This window comes from Microcebus murinus, chromosome 12 (genome assembly GCF_040939455.1).
Source record: "Microcebus murinus isolate Inina chromosome 12, M.murinus_Inina_mat1.0, whole genome shotgun sequence".
Lineage (NCBI taxonomy): Eukaryota > Metazoa > Chordata > Mammalia > Primates > Cheirogaleidae > Microcebus > Microcebus murinus.
In genome coordinates this window covers 14,979,197-15,002,977 of record NC_134115.1, presented here as the reverse complement: position 1 = coordinate 15,002,977, position 23,781 = coordinate 14,979,197, and the positions used below count along the sequence as shown (strand labels likewise).

Sequence of the window (23,781 nt, the reverse complement as noted above, 5' to 3'; positions counted from 1 at the left end):
TTAGTAAATCGTCTGTTCATTTATGACTATTTCTCTTTCAAAATAGACTCTAACGTCCAGACGCTGTGATTTGTGCTTGATTGCATTCTATTCCTTGCATTCAGGCGATGTGCTGACAATTGAAGAGCAGAGTTTGTTGCATGCCAAGTGAATGCAGATGATGTAGCTCATCATTAGGATTGAAATCAGGTGTGATCTCCCTGGACCTCCAATTTGTTCAGTACTTTTTATGAGTGCAGAAACAACCAGCAGGAATTGCTTAGAAGGAATGAAAAGACAGACTGTCTTACATCTTTCCTGTGGGTTTCCAAGATCTGACCATTGTGGGCATGATTAGTATTTCTTTTGGTAGCAGGGTAGACCAGAGGTAAAATTGCAAGGTAGGAGAAGTGTACAGATGTCAGGGAGCGGCTCAGTTTTGAGCCATCCACCCTCTACTTGTTCATCCCATCCATATGAGGACTCTGTTTCCTTTCACTTTTGAACCTGACATCAGACCTTGCCCTGTTGGGCAGCCTCCCTCAGTGTCTGTCCAGTGATCCAAAAATGACCAGTGGGCTGAGGCTGACTGGACAGATGGGGCCTGGATGGGAAAAAGTCACCCTGACCCTTACCAGGCCCATGAATTCCAAGGTTAAAGTTCTTAGCCAGCAAGGGGAAAGTAGAGACGTGGCAAACTTGGGATAGCAAGCTTAGGCAGCTCAGGGCTTCTAGGCAGCTCCCTAGGGACAAATTTCAGGCACAAAGTGATCATAGTCATTTTGCCAAGATATAAAAAGGATTTTCCTGCCTGGGAAGTCTTAAAGGTGTCCTGTTCTAGGGTTTTATGGTGTGTGTGTGTGTGTGTGTGTGTGTGTGTGTGTGTGTGTGTGTGTGTGTTGGGGGAGGGGTGGTAAACTAGAGATAGGTATTTATTGTCTCCAGGACAGTGCTGTAAGATGCTTCCACTAGATAGCAAGTCACTGCAACCACTTAACCATTTTTCAAGCCAGTTTGCACCGCAGATGAGTGCTTGATCCTGGCAAGCTTCAAAAATGGGATTTAACCCTTTTAGGCAACAGCAGAGAGAATTCTTCAGAATGGTTCTTCCAGCTGCAGCCCCGCAGAGGTGCTGCTGTTTTGAGATAGGGGCTTTATTATTTTTCAGGCACAGTGAGCCTGACAGTTCAGGAGATGCCTGCCATTGAAAAGACAGCTTGTTGCTCACAGCTCCCAAGAGGAGGGGCCGCTCTGTGCCTTGGGGAGCTACACAGGGAAGTGGCACAGAGGGGGCGAGAGGACCGTGGGCAAGAGCCTTTGGTGTGTTTTCCATGGGAAGAAACGGGCGAGGCAGGGTAGTGTGGTGAGTTCGAGTGATTTCAGCAGGCCCTAGGTTGCAGAGGATGTCCTGAGTTGTCACGTCCCTGGCTCTGGGGTAGTGAGGGCAGGTGGCGTGAGTGTGAGAGCTGGTTTAGGAAGGCGGTTGGGGGTGTAGACTCTGGATTGGTTGGCCTGCAGGTGAGAGGTGTAATCTCAGGCAGGGTATTTGCTATCTCCAGGAACTGGCCAACCAGTGTCAGCAGGACCCTACATGTTAAGCATCAGAATACAGAAAGTAAAAAGGTGTGGTTAATACAGCTGTGCAAGAGTAATAATCCTCTCCCCACCCCCAGCCTTGAAGGTAGTGTTGGTATTGAGAGAAGAAAACTCCTTTCCCAGATGACCTTCATTGATTCTTATCACAGGAAAATAAGTCTAAGTTGGGCTTAGAAATGTCTGTAAGTCATATGTGTGGGATATGTTACCAAGCAGCTCTCATAAAAGAAAAAAATGTCTTTTTTGCACCTGAGACATATTAAAATAAAAATGGGCTAAAAATGTTTCCTGGCATAATTCATGTTTGCCAGCTCAGTAATTAGAACTACCTACCCCAGACTCAGCAGATGTGCACGTACCTACCAATTTAAAACTTTATATTAATATTGTATTTTTTCAAGTCCTCCTATGAATTTCTTTTAACATGCTGTGATGTGCCCCTTTACTCTTCTTCTTTTTCGAGGTGCCTGCTCAAACACATGCACAGACACACAAAGGCATGTCGCATGATTTGCACAGACAGGCTGCTGTCAAATTGTATAGACATTCATTGTCCCCGCTGAGAGCTTCTTCCCTCTTCCCAACTTTGCTGTGCTTTGCATTCCATTATATCAAAACGTTCGTAGAAAAAATGGGCTTAATCCCTGCAACCTTGCCACCCATATCAATCTTCCAGATTTTAGAACATCAATAATGGAGAAAACAGCGCTTGAATTAAAATCCCACTTGATGAATTGTTGAGGGTTATGTGTTGCTCGCATTTGTCAACAGTGACTTTCTGGCAAAGGGAAAACACTTTTGGAAAATTACCTTTGGTTCTTTATACTGCTCCTACACTTAATCCCCACACCTTCCCAAACAAGAGCCCATGCCCTTGAGATCTGTTATATCCGAGTGGGGGAGTTTAATTGGAGAGGTTAGGGGAAGGAGGGGGTGTGCTTTTAGTGGAGAAGCAGAAGCAGAGAACTAGCCCCTTGGTAAGGACTCCACTGTACACTTGGCAGAAAATTCAAAGCCTGAATCCCTGGAGGAATCTCAAGATTGTCTTCTAGGTATCAACCTCCTCAAAAGTGATTGAATGCTGCTGTGATGTTCATGGCATGAACATCATACCATCCTGGGCCAGAGGAGAATTAGAGGAAAAAACACCTGGGGTTGCATGCATTTCTAATCATTGCAGGGACCCCAGGAGGAAATGATGTTAACCATCTGACAGCATGCGGAGTATTTGAAAATGTAACTCCTGCATTTCAGGGGGTGAAGGTTGAGGCCTGGAATCTGAAATGTGCAGCCTTGACTGCATCCCCTTGGGGAGCTCATGGAAGCATGCTTTGGTAACCTCACAGGAGGGGACAGGTGCTCTGGGAACCTAGCAAGGGAACCAGTGGTGACATGGTTTCATTGACAAGATGCAGAAATCTTAACATAGCACATCTCCATTTTTCATCACTGGCCAGAAGCTGGCTAAGCAAGGCCTGTCAAGAAGCAAATCATAAAGCAGAGATGGTTAGGGATATTGGAAAGATCTTGTTTTGATAGATATTCTTGGCAGGATTTCTGCTCTTTACTAACACAGGTGAGCTAGGCACAACATGAACACAACTGGTGGGCTTGCCTTTGCTTTGAGTGTTCTGTGGCTTCTAAGTTGGCTGTGTGAGGACTTGTTTGCAGAATTGAGCCGGAGCTTATCATAAAAGGCAGCTTAAATGTACATCCCCTGGAGAATGCTTCAAAAATTACCTATAATAGCAGTTGGCTGCCTCCTGCATAGTTCGTTTAAGACAGTTAGCTGGGGAATGTCCGATTGTTATCACTACAAACTGTGATAATCCCCATACGAGGGGAAAAGAATGGGTCTTGTAGGTTGGGGGATGGGTATCATTGTATTGCCTAGGGGATTCAAAACCATATGACAAAAAGACTTTTTTTTTTTTTTTTTTAGAATTGCCACACTTCTCACCAAAATAGTTAAGCATGAGGAAAATGGCAGTGGATGGATGGAGGTGCTGAAACATGCATTTTGTGGGGGGTTTAGATAAAAACACATTTCCTCGTGCAGGAAGTAGCAATTTAGACTTCCCTTCCCTGGCATGGCATTTGCCTTGGCTGGGCATTTGATTCTGTCTTCTCATTCCTCTTTGTCTCTCCTTCTTATTCTTTCTCTTAGCTTATGCCAGCTGTCTGGCCAGTGGTCTGCTTCAGCGGGACCCTTTGTATATAAAATATATCTAGGGGGCTTTGTCCACTTTCCATGTATGGAACGCCTGTCGTGAGCCACCAGGATCTTCACCATTTCGAAGCTTTCATGTAAACCTTTATCTTTGCCGATCTATTTTTGGTTGCAAACACTATGAGTTTAGTGCTCAATGGACATATTGTTTAGACAAGATACAGTAGACTCTGTGCATGGGCGTATACATTCTGAGACTTTGGACTAGAACATTTAAGTTGTTTGCAAAATGCTATGATCATTGCTTTAGCATAAAGACACCCAAGTAATGGCTCAATAAGTACTGGTACAGCTAAAAGCAAAGCAGGTAACTTTGCCATGGGATTGATCCATTATTGTTATGAAGATATTTTATAGGCAAAAGAGGTGCAGGTACTCCCAGAATACAGAGAAAGAGGAACATAGTCATTGGACAGTCCAATGTAAATCTAGTCTACCAGTTAATGTTTATTTAGTAATAACTAGTAGTACTATGTACTCGTGACATACATTTAAGTTTATGATGCATTTTAATTTCACTAGTCTTATTCCAATCTCATAAAATAACAAGCAAGTATTATTTTGCACATAAGTGGATGAAGAGGTACAAAGAAGGTAAGTGACTTATCCAAAGAGTGGAGAAAGGAAACGGGAAACTCAGATCTTCAAACTCCCAGAAAAACTTTCAGGGCCCTGTGATGAGAGTTTCAATGACAGAGTGTTCTAGAGACATTTCACAGAACAGAGAGGAAAGCTTCATATTAAATTGCAGGAGAAGGAAGTGAAGAAATTGGAGCCCTCACACACTGCTGGTGGGAATATAAAATAGTGCAGCCACTTTGGAAAACAGTCTGGCGGTTCCTCGAAATGTTAAACATAGAGCTACCATATGACCCAGCAATTCCACCCACGAGAAATGAAAACATGTGTCCACACAAAAACTTGTAGATGAATATTCATAGTATTAATAGCATTATTTATAATAGCCAAAAAGTCAAAACATTATGAATGAATAAATAAAATGAGGCATATCCATACAACTAGTAGTATTATTAGGCTATACAATGGAAGGAAGTATCCATGTATGTTACAACATGGATGGATCTTAAAAATATTATGCTAGGTAAAAAAAAAAAAGTTAAAAAAAGGTTACATATTATATAATTCCATTCATGTGAAATGCCAGTCCATAGAGATGGAGTGTAAGTGTGTGGATGGCTGTGGCTGGGAGTGGGGAGAATGGGGAGTGAGTGCTAACTAGAGTGGGTGTGAAAATATACTACAATTAATTAGATCATGGTGATTCTTGCATAATTCTGTGAACATACTAAAACCTACTGAATCGTACACCTTATGTATGTGAATCTTATGTATGTGAATCATAGCTCAATAAGACCCTTGATTACAGGAGCATGTATATTTTTTCTAACTCCAGGCCCAGCTTCAGTTATCAGCAATGACGACGACTCTGCCAGCCCACTGCACCACATCTCCAATGGGAGTAACACTCCATCTTCTTCAGAGGGTGGCCCTGATGCCGTTATTATTGGAATGACCAAGATCCCTGTCATTGAAAATCCCCAGTACTTTGGCATCACCAACAGCCAACTCAAGCCAGACACATGTGAGTATAGCTGTTTATACTTATTGGTCCACTTGTTGCATCAACCGGATTGTTTATCAGAGCCCCTGTCATGAAATGTCTGAGGATTCTTGCAGCTTTTGGCCCACGGCATAGGTCCTTTAGTTTGTTGCTTATAGAATTTTCTGGGTGTGTCTTCTGTTGGCATGGGAACTGAGGGCAGACATTGTCTTCTCTTGGGATCCATTTCCCAAAACCATTTGTCAACATATAGTTGGAATCAAGGCATGCTTATCTTGAAAAAGAGACAGAAACCAGAAGTATCCTTAGAATGCACATATATCAGTTAAGTTACAGATCACAGGCATGTAATTAAAATTTGGTCTATTGTAATTTAAATTTGGTCTATTGAAAGTAATTAAAATAGCACTCTTGGTAGTCAGGAAGGCACTGTGTTGCACGCAGGTGGTATCAATTTGGGTAGTCCCATATGCTTTGCTTAGTCCTACTTTCCAGCATGAGACTTTATCATGATGCCACAATAGCAAAGATACATGGCAACAGATTATGTGCATGTTAAGTGTGATGACTTATTTTTCAGAACCAAATGGACCCATTAGCCTTTGTTGGCAAGCTTGAGATTTTTCTTAGAGCCTTTTATCCTATTTTGTGAGCCACTGCTCAAATATAAAAAATGGAGCACAGCCTTAAGGACAACAGAAAATAAACCCACAGTGGACCAATAGGCTTATGCCATTGGAACTCCAGGCCTTCCCTCACACGTGAATCAGGTCCCGAGGACTGTAACATCAGGTGGTCCCAATCCCAGCAGTTCCCTAGCACTAATGAGTGGGTATCTTCTACTTGCATGTTCTTATCTCATCTTAAATATCACTCTCCTGCCTTGTCTCAAAGGTAAGGTGGAACTATTGCAAGGTTAGGCTTCAGGGACTGACTTTGTATTGAGAACTCCCATGGGACCAGGGGGGCTTAGCAATGCATATCAGGTCTGTTCGTATATAAGGAGTCACCTATAATGTCTTCCTATTCTTCAAATTTATCCCAAGATATGTTTAAGTTTGAATTTGAGTTTAAATGTTAGGAAGAGCAGTATCACAAGCTTTTGATGTATGACACTGGACCCCACCATAGATTTTGCTTGAATCTGTAGCATCACAAGATAAATAGAACAATGTGTGTGAAGACTGGACTCCTTGAAATAAAAGATGCTATTTGAAATTAAGGTATTATTAATCCTCATACTGTTATTGTGGTGTGAACAAGGTGAATGGGGAATTGCTCAACATGTGCCTTCTTTGATGAGAAAAAGCATCTTCCAAAGGCCCTTGAAATGCCCTGCATGCCTCACAGTCAAGTGTGGACTACGATGGGAGCATCTGTCTTCATTTTGATTGTTTTCCCTAGGAATAAAGCCCTTTGACACCTCTGGCACCACCACTACTAGGTACTGCAGTTAGCCTGGGGCTGTATTATAATTGAGGTTGACCAAAATCAACATGCCCTCAAAAGGTTTGCTTTTTTCTTTGGTCAATGGAGGAAGGATAAAGCTGCATAATCAAGTAGACACCATCAGCCTCATGCATGCAATAAGAGAAAATGAACAGATGAGCCGGAAAGCAAACAGAATGAATGACGAATGAGATCCCATAGAAGAAAGTGGACTAGATGTCTGGAAGTGCTGTCTTCCCTTAGAAATCCTTAAAGAAAGTCTCAAAGGTCATTTCCTTAATCTGGAGTCCTTGGGGATTTTTTGCAGTGGTTTTGGTTATTTTTGGAGAGTCTTGGTTTTGTGGCTCAGTAACTCTGTGCCTCCCCTCAGCCCTGGCTCTACCCACATGTCTAAACCTTCCCTTCCCCATCAGGCAGTTCCTTCCTATGAAGTCTTGCTGGGTCCTTCGCCCAACTGTCCTTTCCTGGCTTACTGTTCAGTCGCTCGGCAAAAGATTCTTTTTTTCCAGGATGCATCCACATATATGCGTCTGTGATTTTAAGAGCACTTAAAATCACACATCTTTCATGAATCCTTTTTCAAAGAAATGGGATGAAGAAGCAATTTCCTTTCCTTCCCTTCACCTTTTTGTAAATGTCATTTTTTATCCATTTTTTTTCCTTTATCTTCAATGTATCTGTTGCCTTTTGTCAAGAAGTATGACCACTGTCATGTATGTGTTCCTGTAGTGTTTTTAGGTTAGATTGTAAGCTCCGGGAGAGCAGGAACATCATCTGTTGAACTTTTCCTGAAACATGATGTATCTTTGATGTTGGCCAGATATTGAGCAGTGTGGCTGTATATAACTGAAATATTAATTAATAGCAGGCTTGTAACCAGAAAGATGACTCATAGTCTTTTTCATTGGCTTTATTCCTATCAAACTTGCCTACATAGCAGTTTACTTATTAGGCATGTTTTTAACAGTATATTAGCCAATTTAAACAGATTTAGGTAACTATTTTAGCAGAAATAAGCTTTTGACAAAAAAATCATTTCTTTGAACACCCCAATTATAGTCTTCTAGGAATTAAAAATGTTTCAAAATGAATAGATCTGACATACAGAGGGCTCTGTTGGTATAGGCCCATGAAATATTAGGGGCTTAGCTTTTAATTAGGTGATTCCTATTGAATAGTTTTTCACAAACTAACCTCTGAAGAACCTGTAAGAAGGGCTCTTCCAAGAAGTTGCATATGTTGCATCTTTAAAAAAAAATTAAGAAGATCTCAGAGAGAGTTTAGAACTTCTTCCATGTGCTTAAAGCAAAATATCACATGAACAGTTCACCATCCCTGTCCTTGATCCATCAGAGGCTTGGGCCACAGACTGGCATATTTACTTCTCTTTCCTAAAGCTGCATGCTAGTCAGAGATGTGGGCTTTAGAATATATGTGTGATCTTATAAAGAGTGATCCCTGTCTCATTACACTGAATTGTAAGAATTTAGATACTGGGAAGTTCCATTCATTAAATATTTATGGATTACCTGTAATACTCCTATAATGCTAGGAACTAGAGATTCCATGAAAATAATGGCTTGTTTCCTGCCTCCTCACTGGGGAGGCCGATAGTTAGATCATCATATAATCACAATGCAATGTGTTAGGCACTATGATAAAATAGGTTAGCCTCAGGGGTCCTCAAACTTTAAACAGGAGGCCAGTTCACTGTCCCTCAGACCGTTGGAGGGCCGGACTATAGTTTTAAAAAAAACTATGAACAAATTCCTATGCACACTGCACATATCTTATTTTGAAGTAAAAAAACAAACAGGCAAAAAACATGCGCATGTGGCCCGCGGGCCATCGTTTGAGGACGCCTGGGTTAGAGCAATTACCTTGAGTGATCAGGCAGGTCAATATAAAAACCAAGCTGGATTAGAAGAATGATAAGGGATGGTGAAGGCCATGCTGGAGTATAGGCCTGGTATTACTACATACTCTAATTTTTTTCAAAGGAAACAGGAATATATTATTTTCTGTGAATTCCCCAAGGTTTAAGGCGCTGGGTGAGAGAAAATATGAATACATAAGCATGAATCAGGTTTGGTCAGTAGTCCACCATCTGTTTGTGATCCTCAGAGTTAGACCTTAAAGCCCAGTTAATACCAACACCTTAGTTTACAAATGATGTTCAGAAGGTGCTTGTCCAAAGAGATACAGCCTCAATACTTATATAGCTTTTCTTGAACAACAAAACAACAAAGAAACAAACAAAACATGATCAAATCAGATTTATTTAAATGACACATAAAAGCATTTAAGAGAAAGGTGGTGATACATTCTATTCCCCGAAGTACATTTTTACTATCAGGAGCTATATGAGGGTTTCATTTACAAAGTCCAGAGATGGTTTGCAGGATTTTAGAGCAATCTGAACAGGGCTGAATTGCTCCCGAGCACTTTCCAATAGCAAGTCTGTCTACTTTATTGCAGGGCCCAGAGGTTCCCCCAAGACCGCCTGATAATAATTTGGTATTTGGAGGCTCCTGTGTCCCTGCAGGAACTAAAGGAGGCTAAATCCATACCTGATGGAGGAGAAGAGTTCTATGGTTATCTGCAAATTCTGGCCAGACAAGATCTTGACGTCACTCCTTAGCTTCCATAACCTAGCCAAGCAAGAAGTTGCCTTCCCAAGACAAAGCAGTGTGTTGTAATGACTAACCCCTCAAAGTGCTCTGCCACTTTAACTATAGACCCATCTCCTCGATCAATCAGGATGGCAAGATGGAGCTGATCAGCTCAGCATCATCAAGTCTGGAGTTGGCCTTTAATTCAACTAGTCTGTTTAGACATGTCCGAAAACCATGTGACCTGACAGCACGGGGGTGGTTTCCCAGTAATGATTAGAAACTCGGCTCAAGGGCAGCTCTGTGTTGCTTTCCTCTCCTTGACTGCTGAGAAATATTTTGATAGGGTATAATGGAAGCACACCTTCTGAGCTGAAACAAACTAACAAGACCAAAACAAACGTACTAACCAGCAAAACCCCCAAATCTTCAGTCTTGTGCTCTCTCTCGAGGGGTGGGAATGGGTTATATCTTCTTCTGCCAGAGCACCATAGACTTGTTGTCATCCCTAAGACTGTGTCTTCCCTAGAGTAGCCTTGTAAATTAGCTAGGGTTGTAGGCCTGAGACCTGAATTACATGAGAATTTTCTCTAAAATTGTACCTGAATGTGTTTGTCCTTGCAGAGCATGCCCTCTTTGTACACATAGGGCTAGTAACTCCCTGTGGCAGATGCATATAAAGAATTCTGACTTTTTTCCCACTTCAATTCTGTTTCCAGTGAAGTGGATACTTTTTGGCTTTCTCTAGAGTGTGCCATACTTCTCCAGGCATTATAGTTCATGTGTGTGTGCGCGCGTGTGTGTTTGTGTTTTTCCATTGATCACGTTAGGTAATTATGTAGATAAGCACATTCACAGAGCAGATAGGACTAAGGAAATAAGATCTTATAAAGGGAGGGAGTGCTTCAATAGCAGCTGAAACTATCACGCAGGGCACCCACCCTGCTCCCTTTAATAGCCACGGCCACTTTGTTGCTGTCTTGTGAACAAGGGGAGGGAATGCAGGTGATATTTTTCACAGAACCACAGAGGTTCTGAACATATTTGCAGCATTACTTCGAGAACACATGAGCAAGGGTCCTAAACCCCAGGAGCTCATTAGATCAAAAAATGAGGGCCCTAAGAGTTAGCTAAGGTTATCTTCAGACTTCAGTGTGATCAGATCACCGTGGTCCATTTTGATAGCCAGGGACAGGATAGAAAAACAGGTAGAGACAATTGCTTTAGCACTTTCTCCTGTCCTTTGCCTATTAAATTTGTCTTTCAGAAGTATATTTTCTGCTAAGTGTTTAATTGGCTGAATAATGGCTGCTTTGGGAACTATTGGTCTGCCTTTGAAGGCCAAGGCTTGCACTTTACAAATCAGTAAGTCCATTCTACCCGCCATGAGCATTAGGACAGAGAATGCAGCTATTTTAGGATCCTTAGAAATTGCTTCTTTAATGGCACACTGGGTTGACAAGTTGTCCCATGGGGGCCTTCGTGCCATGTTGCTGGCATTCTGTAGGTCCTGACACAATTTCTTCTCCCCCTCAGTGCCATAGCCCCCCATTGTTAGCTACAACAATTTGATATTATATTCCCTTTTCAACTCCAGGGGAGATGGTAAGAAGCTATCAAATAATGCTTAAAAAAGCAACTTGAGTTCCCTAAAAGAAGGGAAATGAATACATGCTGCATAATTACATTTAAAATGTAAGCCATGTTACAAACTCTACTGAGATGAAGATTTGTTAGTAAACCAGTTTCAAGCACATTCACAATGAAGTACAATCATGTTATTAGCATTTGACCACTGGGTGATATTATTTGTTAGCCAAAAAGAAATACCACCCAATTATAGTATACTTAGATCTCCTGGAGAAAACACTCCAATCCTATGCCTGATGGCTGAGAAGAAAAAAAAGAAAGAGAGAGATTATGGATTTAGGTCAGGGAGACACTCATAGCGATATTCTGAAGACTGCGTTTATTTCCACATCAACGACCAGCCAAGATGGAATTACGCATCTCGTACACATCAGACACATTTTAGTCTGATTTCACCAAAACATCAATGGTGTTCTGGAAGCATCCCAGCAGATGGAGGATCCTGATGCATTTGTTCTGTGTATTTCCCAAGGCCCAGCCTGACTGGGGTGTGTGAACCAACAGGAAGAATCTAATCAAGCTGCACCCCATTTGGGTCTTGGGTTGGTCACTCTTGCGTGTGCCAGCAGATTGTGGCCCAGGACCAGCTCAGCAAACACAAACACAGAGGAGCCTCGTTTGTGTTGCTAAGAAGCTTCAGCTACCCAGATGCTTGGACCAATTGAGTGTTCCCCCTTGTTGAGTAGAGATGGCACCATTGGAGTTTTTCTTGGATGTGACACTCGATCCTTTATGGCAGCTATTATAACACAGAGCAGGGTTTCTCCTTGGGAAGTGCAGATTTTCTCTGTCTTCACTAATTCTGCCAGGCTGAGAGAGTAGCCCACCATGGTTGGACTTCCTCTTGGATTACTAGTCACAACAGCTCTCCTTCCTGAGATCCGGTAATGCTGCACTGAGGTTGTAGTGGCGTTTTGTTTGTTTTGGTTTTCTTTTTCTTGGTTGTTGTTCTTTCTCTTGAATGGCAAGAGAAGAAACATTAGCTCTAAACCATGGGCAGGAAAGAATTAGGGAGAGAGCTACTTCTTAGTTCAACCTGATCACCACCTAAGGGAATCTCTCTCCTCAGGCTTGGCCCCTAAATGAGAGCAAGAGCTACCTCCTGAGACTAGACAGCAGCCAAGAAGGAGACAGATCTATTCTGCCCTGTGTTTGGGTCTGCTTCCTGTCCCTGAGAGAATGCTGTGTGTTTCTGCCAGTGGTGAATACTTGGCTTCTCCCATGGAGGAGAAAATTAGAAGACAGAATGTGTGGCCAAAAAGAAAATGAATGTTAGGGTGATGGCCCATCCTGGTTTGCCCAGGACTGAGGTTGTTTCTGTGATGTGAAACTTTCATTTTTAAAACCAGGACAGTCCCAGGCAAACCACAATGAGTTGGTCACCCTGATTGGTACAGTCCTGATGATTTTTGCTAGTAAGAGAGAATTAAGTCTTAATCAGCCAAAATGCCTTCAGGTACCCTAAAATGCCTTCAGGTACCCTAAAAGGAGATATTTTAAAATAATAATGAAGAATATAGATTATAGTAGAAAATTTGGAAAACATAATAAAGATGAAATTTTAAAAACCACCTGTAATTGCAACTGTTAGAACAACTGCTGATATCATTTGGATATATGGCTTTCAAGGCTGTGGGTGTCCTTTTAATCTCTGATAATATAAAATCTAACCATATGTGTCCTTGCCTTTATCTGTACTGGGCTTTGTTCATATTTCTGTAGCAATGGCTTTCCTTTGGTGGATTGTGCTGGGAAGTGCATGGAAGAGCACTGGGTGTATTACTCCTGGTTTCAGATTTCATATTTGGGTGGGGTGGACAGGGTTAAGACAGAACTGGGGGCCGGGCAAGGCTGGCCATATCAGGTCTGGTCTAGAGAGATCTTAAAGCCCACAGAAGTTCAGCTCTCACGTGGTGAGTATCACATGTGCTGCAGCCTGGAAAGATTCAGAAAGTGTGAGTCTCCCTTTTTCTGACAAGGCAGGCTGAGAACTGTAGTCTGGGGTCAACATTCCAGGTGACTCCAAGTGTAGCTTGTTGCTCAACTGAAGCAGATGATCACATTTGTCTCCCAGTTCTTCACACTTGCCAGCTAGCTCTGGATCTTAAAAGGCCAGGCTGGCTATATTTTATATGCTTCCCAATATTTAGAACAACCTTTCTTCCACCCAGGACCCCTGGGCTGTGCAGGACTTCTGATGAGCTGGAGTCTCCCTTCAGTCACTCCCAGCCTTGCCTAAACTTGGTGGAGTTGGCTGCCTGGTGATCCCCGGATTTTTCATCATGAGGGGCTTCCTTCCTCTTCTGATATCTCAGGCATCTAGAGCTGAGGTTCTGGCAAGGGGACCTCTATCAATTGTATGACATACAATTGTATGTCAGTGTTGGTATTTTGCACAGTAATATTAAGGTTAAGAGATTCTAAAACTGAGTTTAGGACAAATAGATCCCTGTGATTTGTAAGAGATTAGATCTGTCTGATTTTGAACCAAAGCAAGGGGGAACTCCAGAAAGAAAACAATAATCTAGGCCTAGTTTCTATATTATTCTTATCAGTTACTGCATGTGGATAGACATCAACATTTTTGTATCCTGTTATTATTTAGCACATTTGTTTAACCATGGCATTGACCTTCTGGGTGCATTAAAGTGGAACTCAAGCTCATTATTAGATAATGATGGCATTTAGACTGAGTGCCATATTCCTCATGTTGCAATAAAGTGGTTGATATAGAAAGGACAGGATAAAACCCTATTATATGTAATTATATCAAAATAGCTAGTCTCCACTTTAGGGAATGTCTCTAGTAAAGGTTATTACATAAAATGTCTGCTTGTGCAATAAGCAGAGATGGCACCAGTGAGCATCCACCCGAATTGTTTTCCTGTAAGAATGAATTTTCAGATCTACTTATACGTTCATGCTCAATACTTACCTTCCCCATTCCCCACCTCTCACTCCCAAAGACTTTACTTTTGCAAGTAACTTGGCCTTCAGTCTATTACTAAGGAATAGAGGGGCACTCACTGGCTTACCCAAGGTCAGAACTTATGTTCTTACCTTCTATTAATCCCCCAGCCAGCTGAACTAACTGGTATCACATATTCTCTTTCCTGGGTTTACTTCCATAAATGGAAATTTCTTTGCCCATCTTGTTCTTCCACCCTCCTTCTTTTTTTTCTAGGTATTAGGGTTCAGTAATTATGATGCTAATAATCACATTTCTTACTGGTTCCTAATTCCATTAATGCCATTTCCTAATATCTATAGAAACGACTGACTGCTTGCGCCTTATAAATTATAGAATGCTGTTCTTTCTTTCCCAAGTGCTGCCAGAAGGTAGACCTTTAGGATGTTTCTCTCCCACTTAGTTTTGAGCTATTGGTAAAATTCCTCTACTTACGTGTAAGGTTTTGGTTTCACCGAACCCTACCTAGACTTTCAAGAACATTGGTTTTGAAAGAGGAAAACTCTCATTTGCTTAGCAAGATATTGGTGATGGGTAGCTATGCCTTCCTTCAATTTCTGAACTCCTGAGCTTTGGGGAGGAAGCCAAGTAGCAGAGGAAATAAGATTATCATTCACTTCCTGAATCAGGCTTCTCCTCTGGGCTTGTATATACCATCATTTCCTACATATTACATCCCAAGTTTTTAGTTAAAGTGGATCTAGGCCAGATTTGGGTCTAATAGCTGATACATTGGCACAGTTCTTGGTGTTGGCATCCCAGTATCCTCTTTTGTTCTCTTTGAGAAAACTTGTGTCATTGAGGGCCTTCGTAACCCTCCTGTCCCAACATGAGGAAGCCCTTTGGTGTGTGGGCAGGGCTATGGAGGAGGTTTGAAGTTGGGGGATTCGTTCATATGATTCCCACACCATTTACCCACTTTTGGAGAGAGAGGACTTTGGCAGGTATGGACGGATGTTCCTTCTGCTAATGGGCACCAAATCTAGGTGTCGCTGTGATTCTGTGATTTCTCCCTGCCTCCCCTTCATGGCCAAGGAGGATCCTGTCTGAGCACCCCCTGCCACCTTGTAGTGCTCTTCTCTGCAGCTCAGTCCTCTGCTGCTGCAGCAAGTCCTGCTGGGGTGGGAGAGGGAAGGGCTGTGTTGATTGCTAAGTGTTGCTTAACTTTGTTTCCCTCTCCCATATTTGATGCAAGAGAGTTGGACCTAACACATGACTTACATTCTCTTACTATGTTCAGAAACTCCAGGCCTTGCCCACATGTATGTATGAGTGATCAATGCAGCCTGGAACTCTTTATGATATAGACATGTTTGTGAAAATGAGATCTGTTGTACTGGAATTTGTGATGTAGTTGATCAATCAGAGCCAAACACATATACCAATAAAGACAAGAGTGTCAGATTTACGGTCTGTGTTGCCTACTTTTGTCACCTACTAATGATTATTCTTGTATAGACTTGAGAATATAAATCAGTGCTGGGCTTCCTCAAAGCATCGCAAACAGCCCTCTAGTTGTCCCCACTGGCTTCCGAGCTGCTCCCAGGTAGCCCCTCTGGGTTTTCTGGAAGCACGCCCTTCATTCAGGCAGGGCCAGCACTAGGGTGAGGTGAGAGGGGCACTCAGTGAAGGCACAGAATTTGAAGGGGCACCAAAAATCTCAGCACTCAATATATTCATGCAACAACTTCTTAAAAAATTTTTTTAAAAAAGAAACAAACTAAATATGTTAGGAAAATATCAAAAATTTTAAATAAAGACAGCAGATTCCTGATAGGACTAGGATTAGGGTAAGATGAGTGAGGCGAGTCTTGCAAGTTCAGCGTCAGATTCAGTCTTTCTTAAAATTCTGACGTATTTTTATCATAGATATTTGCACTCAATTTTATTTTAGAAAATATTGCATTAAAATACTGTTTATCTCGATGACTGAATTCTTGGCATCTCCTTAAATTTTGTGCACAAAGTGAGAATCTCATGTCCCTCCCCCTGCCCAGCCCTGGACTCAGGGCTCCTCCTGGCCTGGATCTCGTGGAAACCCGCAGCCTTTGCAAAGCTCCTTTTTGTATACATGAGCCGCTTGGCTGATTATCTGTCAGTCTTCTCACCCTTCCTGAGCTCCTGGCCTAATTGTCCCTCCTCAATCCATCCTCTGGCCCTGGGGAGACAGTCCCCTGAGTCCTTTTGCTCCGCCAGCCTCGGTGTGGCCAGCATCAGCCGTCCTGTGTTACCTACTGACATATGTGAGAGACGTGCACCCTCATCTCCCTGCATTTCTTTTTTTTTTTTTTTTTTTTTTTACTTTTGTGTGGGACTCTCCAGAGTAGGGGAATGGATGGGGCTGCCAAAGAGACAGGAAAAGGATGGGAAGGTCTGCAGAGCTTTTCAGTAAGTCTGAAAAATAATCCACAGGGGAAAACTGGATAAAAATTTTTTAAAAAAATAAGTGAAATTCTTTAAAAAATCTATTAGATATTGCTTTATCCCCTCCATTTGGAGATTTAGTATTACATTTTCTCTATTAAAGAAACAATATTTGAGATTTAAAATACTCCATTTTCACTCAGCCTGTTCCTTAAGGCCATGAGCCCTTTCTGTAATGTTTGCATTCTCCCTTTTTAAACAACTCACATACAATGTCTTCTGTGTGCCCCATGGACTGTGTTTTTTTGTTTATGAGGCGGAGTCTCGCTCTGTCACCTGGGCTAGAGTGCAGTGGTGTCATCGTAGCTCACAGCAACCTCAAACTCCTGGGCTCAAGTGATCCTCCTGCCTCAGCCTCCCAGAGTGCTAGGATTATGGTGTGAACAATCCATGGCGCCCAGCCCATGGATTGTATTTTCAGGTTTTAAAAAATCCTTATCAATGCTACAGGATAGATATTATTCCTCTGTTTCACAGATGAGAAAACTGAGGCTCAGAAAGGTTAGGAGGAAAAAGAAAGAACCCAAATCTCACTCCTACCACGTGGGAGAGGTTCTGCTGAGGCCCAGGAGAACTTCCTGGGAGTCAAGGCTCTTTCTAGCCTCATGCTGCTACTCATCTTTTCCAAAATTAATACCCAGCAATTTTCTAAATATGTAAGAGGAATTGTAGCATTGGCATTGCCCCTTTCATGTGAGTTTATCAAGGTATGCTGGAGTGTATTAACCTTAAACCTGAAGGCTGGGGACAGGAGGGGAGTGAACTTAATGCTGGCGAGTAGAACCCGTCAGTGGGCAGACCCTGGCCCCTTTGCTCCCTAGGGAAGTGGTGAGATTTCCTCTCTTAGTACCGTCTTTGCCAGAAATACCAAATAATCATGAATAATAAACCCATATTTTTATTTTTTTTTTTTGCTAATTAAAATTATATAAAACCCCACCCTTTTTGGCCAAACCCACTCTGAAAAAATTTATCTTTTTTGTTTTATTTCAGAAAATCCTAGAAAAATCATCCTGTACTATAGCTCTTGTACTCTTTCTTAAGTGACTCCTCTGAGGTTAACATATCAGATTTCCTAGGTGAACTTGATGTCCAAGACAAGAGTGTGGAGTGGGCCAGGTGTTTTCGGGAGCGCGGTGGGACACGCACATTTACTGAGTTTCCTTAGGTGCTGTTGTGAGGGTCGAGCACACACAGCACGTGCCCTGGCTACCCAGTTCCAGGCAGGCCAAGGGAACGCAGCAGCTACTAACGCCTTCATACCAGGAGTCTACAGAGAGCCAATTTTGATACCAGTCTTGCGAGCATTTCAGAGGACAGACAAGTACTTCTGTGGCTTACCCTCTATAAACTCATTCTTTCAGTTTCCATGCAAGGGTCCATGTTTCCAAACTGGCTAACTAAAAGGGGTAAAAATTCCTACAGATCTCTAGTCATTCAAGAGTCTTTTTTAAAATGTGAGTTAGCACTGACAAATGGCATTCTTCCATGCCTGCATCTAGGAGCTTCATAAAGCCAGGGGACATTAAGGAGCCAATATTTACCAACAGTCACTTTGTGACAGGCACGCATGTGACCAATACCTCATGTTAATCTTTTAATAGGTAGAATAACATACATTCTCCAAAAAGTAGCATAACAATTCTTTACTGCGCTTGGTAAAATGCAGATAATAGCATGGTGAGGTTAGCCAAAAGGAATTATTATTTTCCTGCCCCAATGTTTATTCTCTTAATCATCTTGATAACTTAGGAAAGACCTGCGTTTCGAGTATGAATTATTCAACTGCAGTTAAAGTCCATCACGATAAGTAATAATATAATCAAAATACTGTTTACTAGAGATTTCCAATCCCCCCGAACCTCCATGCCTTTATCAACACAAAGCTGCAGGGCTTGGCCAGCCTTTGGAGTTGTGGAGGAACAGCCAGAGAGTGGCTTGGAGACAATAATTAGAATGAGACTTCATAGAAAAGGGGCTGAAATATTTCCAAAGAGAGAATTGGATGAGTCTTTTGCTTCCCCTGGGGTAGGGGTTGGGTGTGTTCTCTTATGTTTCTATGTACATTTGCCAGTATGGAAAATTTTCCCTGAGAAATGAAATAAAACAAACTCACTAATAAGACTATCTGGGACCTATAACAACGAAACTCCAAGATTGGCTGGGGGATGAGGGGGTGGGAACAAAAGTTCAGATTAGGCTCAGCGTATATAGTCATATGTCTGTGTTGGATGATGAATGTGTAATCAGGAAGTCACATCTGACTGGGAATTCAGTGGCAGTAGTCTCTGAATGATATCGAAAATTGCAGATGTAAATAAATACTTATTGACAATTTTGTAAATTTCTAATCATGGACTGTTCAATGAACAAACAAGTGCTTTGGCATCTCTGTCTCCTAGAACAGTGCCCAGAACATTGTAGGTGCATAATAAATAGGTAGTGAACAGTTGAGTGGGGAAAAAAAGATTGGACGATCTTATCTACTCTACCTGTCATCTTACTGTAGCTTTGGGAAGAAAAATGCATCGCAACTTCATTGAGCCAACCTCATGCATGGCTAATAAGTTAAATTTGCCCATGATTCTGGTAGGAGCAAAAGATAGGCTACTTTTCCTTTTGAATTGCATATTATCCTCCCCCATAGCCATGTCTGGTCACTGTTGGGTTTGAAGCTTTCTTTCCTGTTCTTTCTATTCTATCTATCTCCCAAGTCATTTACATTTTGAGAATTCTCTTGTCTGATTTTATGAATTGGGTGTCAGCTATGCTTAAAGCTTTATGCTTTCTGTTATGAGAGAATACTTTCTCAGGCAGGCCTACTGTTGAAGTTTCAAGCATGACTTTTGTTTACAGGATAATTGGCAATGAGAGATACCAGAGGCTTCTACTGATAGAAGGACACCAAAAAGGGTAGGGACGTGAAGACTGAAAGTAGACTGATTTAGGGAAAACTAGAACCGGGCATATCCTCAGTCACCTAAAGCAGAGGTCACAGGAATGATTTGAAGCTCAGGAACCAACAAAGGGCTGCTTGGGAAGATGAATGAGGATGCTGTTGTCAAAAACAAAACAAAACAACAACAAAAAAAACAAAAACTCAGAAGATTTCAGATAAGGGGCAGGAAAATTTCGGTACCAACCTTTTTAGGTGTGCCAGATGGCATCTTGCTGGGGACCAGTAGGAGAGTTCTGAGAAAATCGAGGCTTAGACCCTCAAAATGTGTGCTGACTAATCTGGCATTAAGAAACTTACTCAGGATCAAATGGTAGATCTACTTGTATCTCTTTAAGGTATCTCCACGTTGCTTCCCACAGAGGTTGCACTAGTTTTTATAGCAGCACAATTCAAAATTGTAAAGATGTGGAGACAACCCAAGTGCCCATCAATACATGAGTGGATTAATAAAATGTGGTATATGTATACCATGGAGTACTACTCAGCTTTAAGAAACAATGGTGATATAGCACCTCTTGTATTTTCCTGGATAGAGCTAGAACCCATTCTACCAAGTGAAGTATCCCAAGAATGGAAAAATAAGCACCACATGTACTCACCAGCAAACTGGTTTCACTGATCAACACCTAAGTGCACATATAGGAATAACATTTATCTGGTGTTGGGCAGATGGGAGCGGGAAGGAGGGGATGGGTATATACATACATAATGAGTGCAATGCGCACCACTTGTGGGATGCACACGCTTGAAGCTCTGACTCGAGGGAAGAGAGGGGCCAAGGGTAATGTATGTAACCTAAACATTTGTATCCCCATAATATGCTGAAATAAAAAAAAAAGAAAGAAACTCACTCAGGAAGATAAGAGCTTGATTAGTGAATGTCAGCAACCAATATTTAATTTTATCACTAACACAATAATAATAACTAATATTTATTATGCAGTTAATACATGCTGGCCACTGTACAATGTGCATTATATATATGTGTATATATATATGTGTGTGTGTATATATATATATATATATATGATTGAATTTATGCAATAGTCCTATTATTGTGACTTTAATCACACAGAAGAAGAAAGTCAGGCACAGAGAAAGAAATTAAGCACCTTGCCCAAAGACATGCATTAATTTAAACTAGCGTTTGAACCTAGACTCTTGTGGACTCTAGACTTGGTTTTTCTTTCTTTTTTTTTTTTTTGAGACAGAGTCTCACTTTGTTGCCCAGGCTAGAGTGAGTGCTGTGGCATCAGCCTTACTCACAGCAACCTCCAACTCCTGGGCTCAAGCGATCCTCCTGCCTCAGCCTCCCGAGTAGCTGGGACTACAGGCATGCGCCACCATGCCCGGCTAATTTTTTCTATATATATTAGTTGGCCAATTAATTTCTTTCTATTTATAGTAGAGACGGGGTCTTGCTCTTGCTCAGGCTGGTTTTGAACTCCTGACCTTGAGCAATCTGCCCGCCTCGGCCTCCCAAGAGCTAGGACCACAGGCGTGAGCCACAGCGCCCGGCCTAGACTTGGTTTTTCTAATGCACATACTATATTAAAGCCCACCTCTCTGCCTAACCATCCAGCCAGGCTTTTTTTCACACTGCCCCCTAACCTGCACACACTGAACCGCAATGGATTGGAGGCAGTTTACATTGGAAATGTAGCTAATTTAACTGATAAGATGGGATATCTGCAAGTTTTCCATTTTGCCCAAAGTTTAAATCCTGAAACTTCCTCCCATATGATAAAAGTACTTTTTGTATTCTCAATAGCCCATGAGAGTGATTCCAGAGGGTAAAGGACAGAGTTTGTAGTTTTTCGTCTTTGTTGCAGGTCCACCCAATGGCAGCTGCATGGCTTTGGGAGGTGATAGTAGAAAGTCGTCTGGTGGTCTTCTGTTTGAGGCTTCACCCAGCTTAGTTCTTCTCAAACACCCCACAACGCTGGGGGACACCGCTGCTAGAGGAGACCTTTATTTATTTACCCTTAACCCTGTGTTCTCTAGCTAGCCAGCCAGCTATTGGCAGTCTGTAGCAAGAAAAAGCTTTTGGGTTTGTGTTCCTTGCTGTATAGTCCCTGTTGTGTGTGTGTGTGTGTGTGTGGTGTGTGTGTGAGAGAGAGAGAGAGAGAGAGAATAACTGGAGATACTTTCTAAGAATCAAGTCCATGGATTGTAACCAATATTTATTAAATCTGAGTGGCTAGAGATAAGGCCAGGGAATCTGCATTGTTATGAAGCCCCTAGATGACTGGGATACACACAAGAGTTCGGGGTCGCTGCTCCAGACCAAGCCCGCGAGGTAAGGAGGCAAGCTCCCTGGGGACAGGCTTGCACCTTGGTTGTAGTGAGCTTTTTCTGTCCCTCCCTACTTTGCTGACCTTTGGCTACCCTTTGTGGTTTGTGCGTGGCCTTTTCAGGTTTCTAAACTTGGAAATATTTCACTCAGGAGGGGTTAGGGCATAGGGATTGTGATTTGGAGGATATATAGTAGCACGGGGGTTGAAAAAGCATTTAAAGGATAGCCTTGTCATTCTAATCACAAATGCAATGTCTCCATGACAACACAGATCTCCTTTCTGCATAACCAACATGGAACTTGATCCATTTATGAGCTGAAGATTCCCTATGTTCTGACACACTGACACGGTAAAACAGGCCAACAAATAGCAGTTGAGAGGAGTCTCTACTTATTTATATTTTCACAAGCACTTCATACAGTTACTAAAATACAAAATCTGTTTGAAGAGGAAAGAATTTAGTATTAATTTGGCACATTTTGTAATCTACATAATCAACAAAATGCAAAATGCCCAAAGTGGGTCAGATTAGGCTCAATGCTTCTTGTAATTATGCATCAAAATGATTAGAAACTCCAGTTGCATCAAAATTATACTCAAAAAAACCTCAAGTTCCCTAACTCAGTTGATTTTCCTCAGAGAAAGTATGCTATAATAATGCAAAATTATCAGATTTTTAATTGTTGTATAACTTAGTATTTATAGTGGAAGGAATTATTGGGATATTATTTCATCCCTCTTCACAAATTCTTAAGTTTCTTTTGGATTTCATCTTATGTGATTTGATCTGCACAAAATAACATAAGAAGAGATAATGGGATGGATGGAAAAAATGATTGAATCACCATGTTCCAATAAAAAGTGTTCAAATTGCATTTCACCACATAATGAATTCTGTTTCAACTTACTTTGACATAAATAAGATTGGGTAAGAGAAACCAGAAGTAAATCAAATAAATTAATAAAACTATCAGAGCTGCTTCAATTTTGTTCCTCAGTGTCTGCTTATTTGTATAATGAAATATGTACTTATAAAATAAAATCGTTGCATGTCACTTGATTGAATGTAAAAATTTAAAGAAGAGTTTGAAAATTTGGGAACCTGATTAGGATACGTTCTAATTTTGCAAACATCGATAGTCCTTTTGAAAATTGAAAAATTGACACTTGAAACCTGGAAGAGGGAGCTTCAACTTTGAACTAGACTTAAAAAAAAAAAAACAAAAAAAACCAAGATGAGAGATACTGACATGCATGCAATACCGATGATTAGCTGCTCTTCATATTTTCCTAATTATACGTATTTACTGAACATGAGGACATTTTTGCATTTTGTCTAGACGAAGTCTGTGTGTCTCCACTGGCATAATATATCACGACGTTTGTGAGTCCTGTGCAAAATTGAATTTGCATCTCTGCCGCCACTTGTAGAGTTCATTATCTTGCAACACAACCACTGGGAAAAATATAATTTTCAGTGTTTAATAAAACTGTGGTCTTCTCATAATGCTTATGACGCCTGAACAATTTGTTAGACACTATCTGTCACAGAGGCTGAACACTAATTATACTGTGTGTTGTGCTAGTAAGGATGATTTTAAATATGTCCTTTATTTAATATCTGTCCATGCAACCAGGGTTTTTGGTTTTGTTTTTTTTTGCAACCACACTATTATTTGCATTTCTCAAAATCAATGTGTCTTTTCAAGATGTTAAACAAAAGCTAAGGCCACTAAGCTAAACATAGAACATATAAAATATGTACTGAATGTGGTCAAGAGGCAAGGAAACTGATAGAAAAGTCAGTCTCTCAGCTATCTAGTTAGCCTAGGACTGTAGAAAGCAGCAGCTCATTGACCAGTCTGAGATGTGTCTCCCGGACTAACTAGGACTTTATAACTCTCTGGGGTAGAGATGATCACTGAGGCCCCTTCAAACTACTCAATTCTGCAACCTGTGATCTATCAGAAATTATTTAGCATGACTTCACTAATTGAAAACCTGAAAGACCAGAAGCTTATTTTCTGATGATCTC

The 23,781-nt window shown here is 41.4% G+C and overlaps 1 protein-coding gene across 6 annotated transcripts in view; it reads left to right on the top strand.

Moving 5' to 3' along the window:
- Nucleotides 1-23,781, top strand: part of NTRK2 (neurotrophic receptor tyrosine kinase 2) — a 345,071-nt gene that overhangs the window by 173,197 nt on the left and 148,093 nt on the right. For 4 of the 6 annotated variants that reach the window (XM_076008574.1, XM_076008573.1, XM_076008571.1 and 1 more), the window contains one exon: nucleotides 5,220-5,408. In XM_076008574.1, coding sequence (XP_075864689.1) covers nucleotides 5,220-5,408 — 189 coding nt within the window. Of the gene's footprint in view, nucleotides 1-5,219; nucleotides 5,409-9,314; nucleotides 22,984-23,781 lie in introns of those variants that run through there. The other 2 variants (XM_076008575.1, XM_076008576.1) reach the window with 1 other exon arrangement.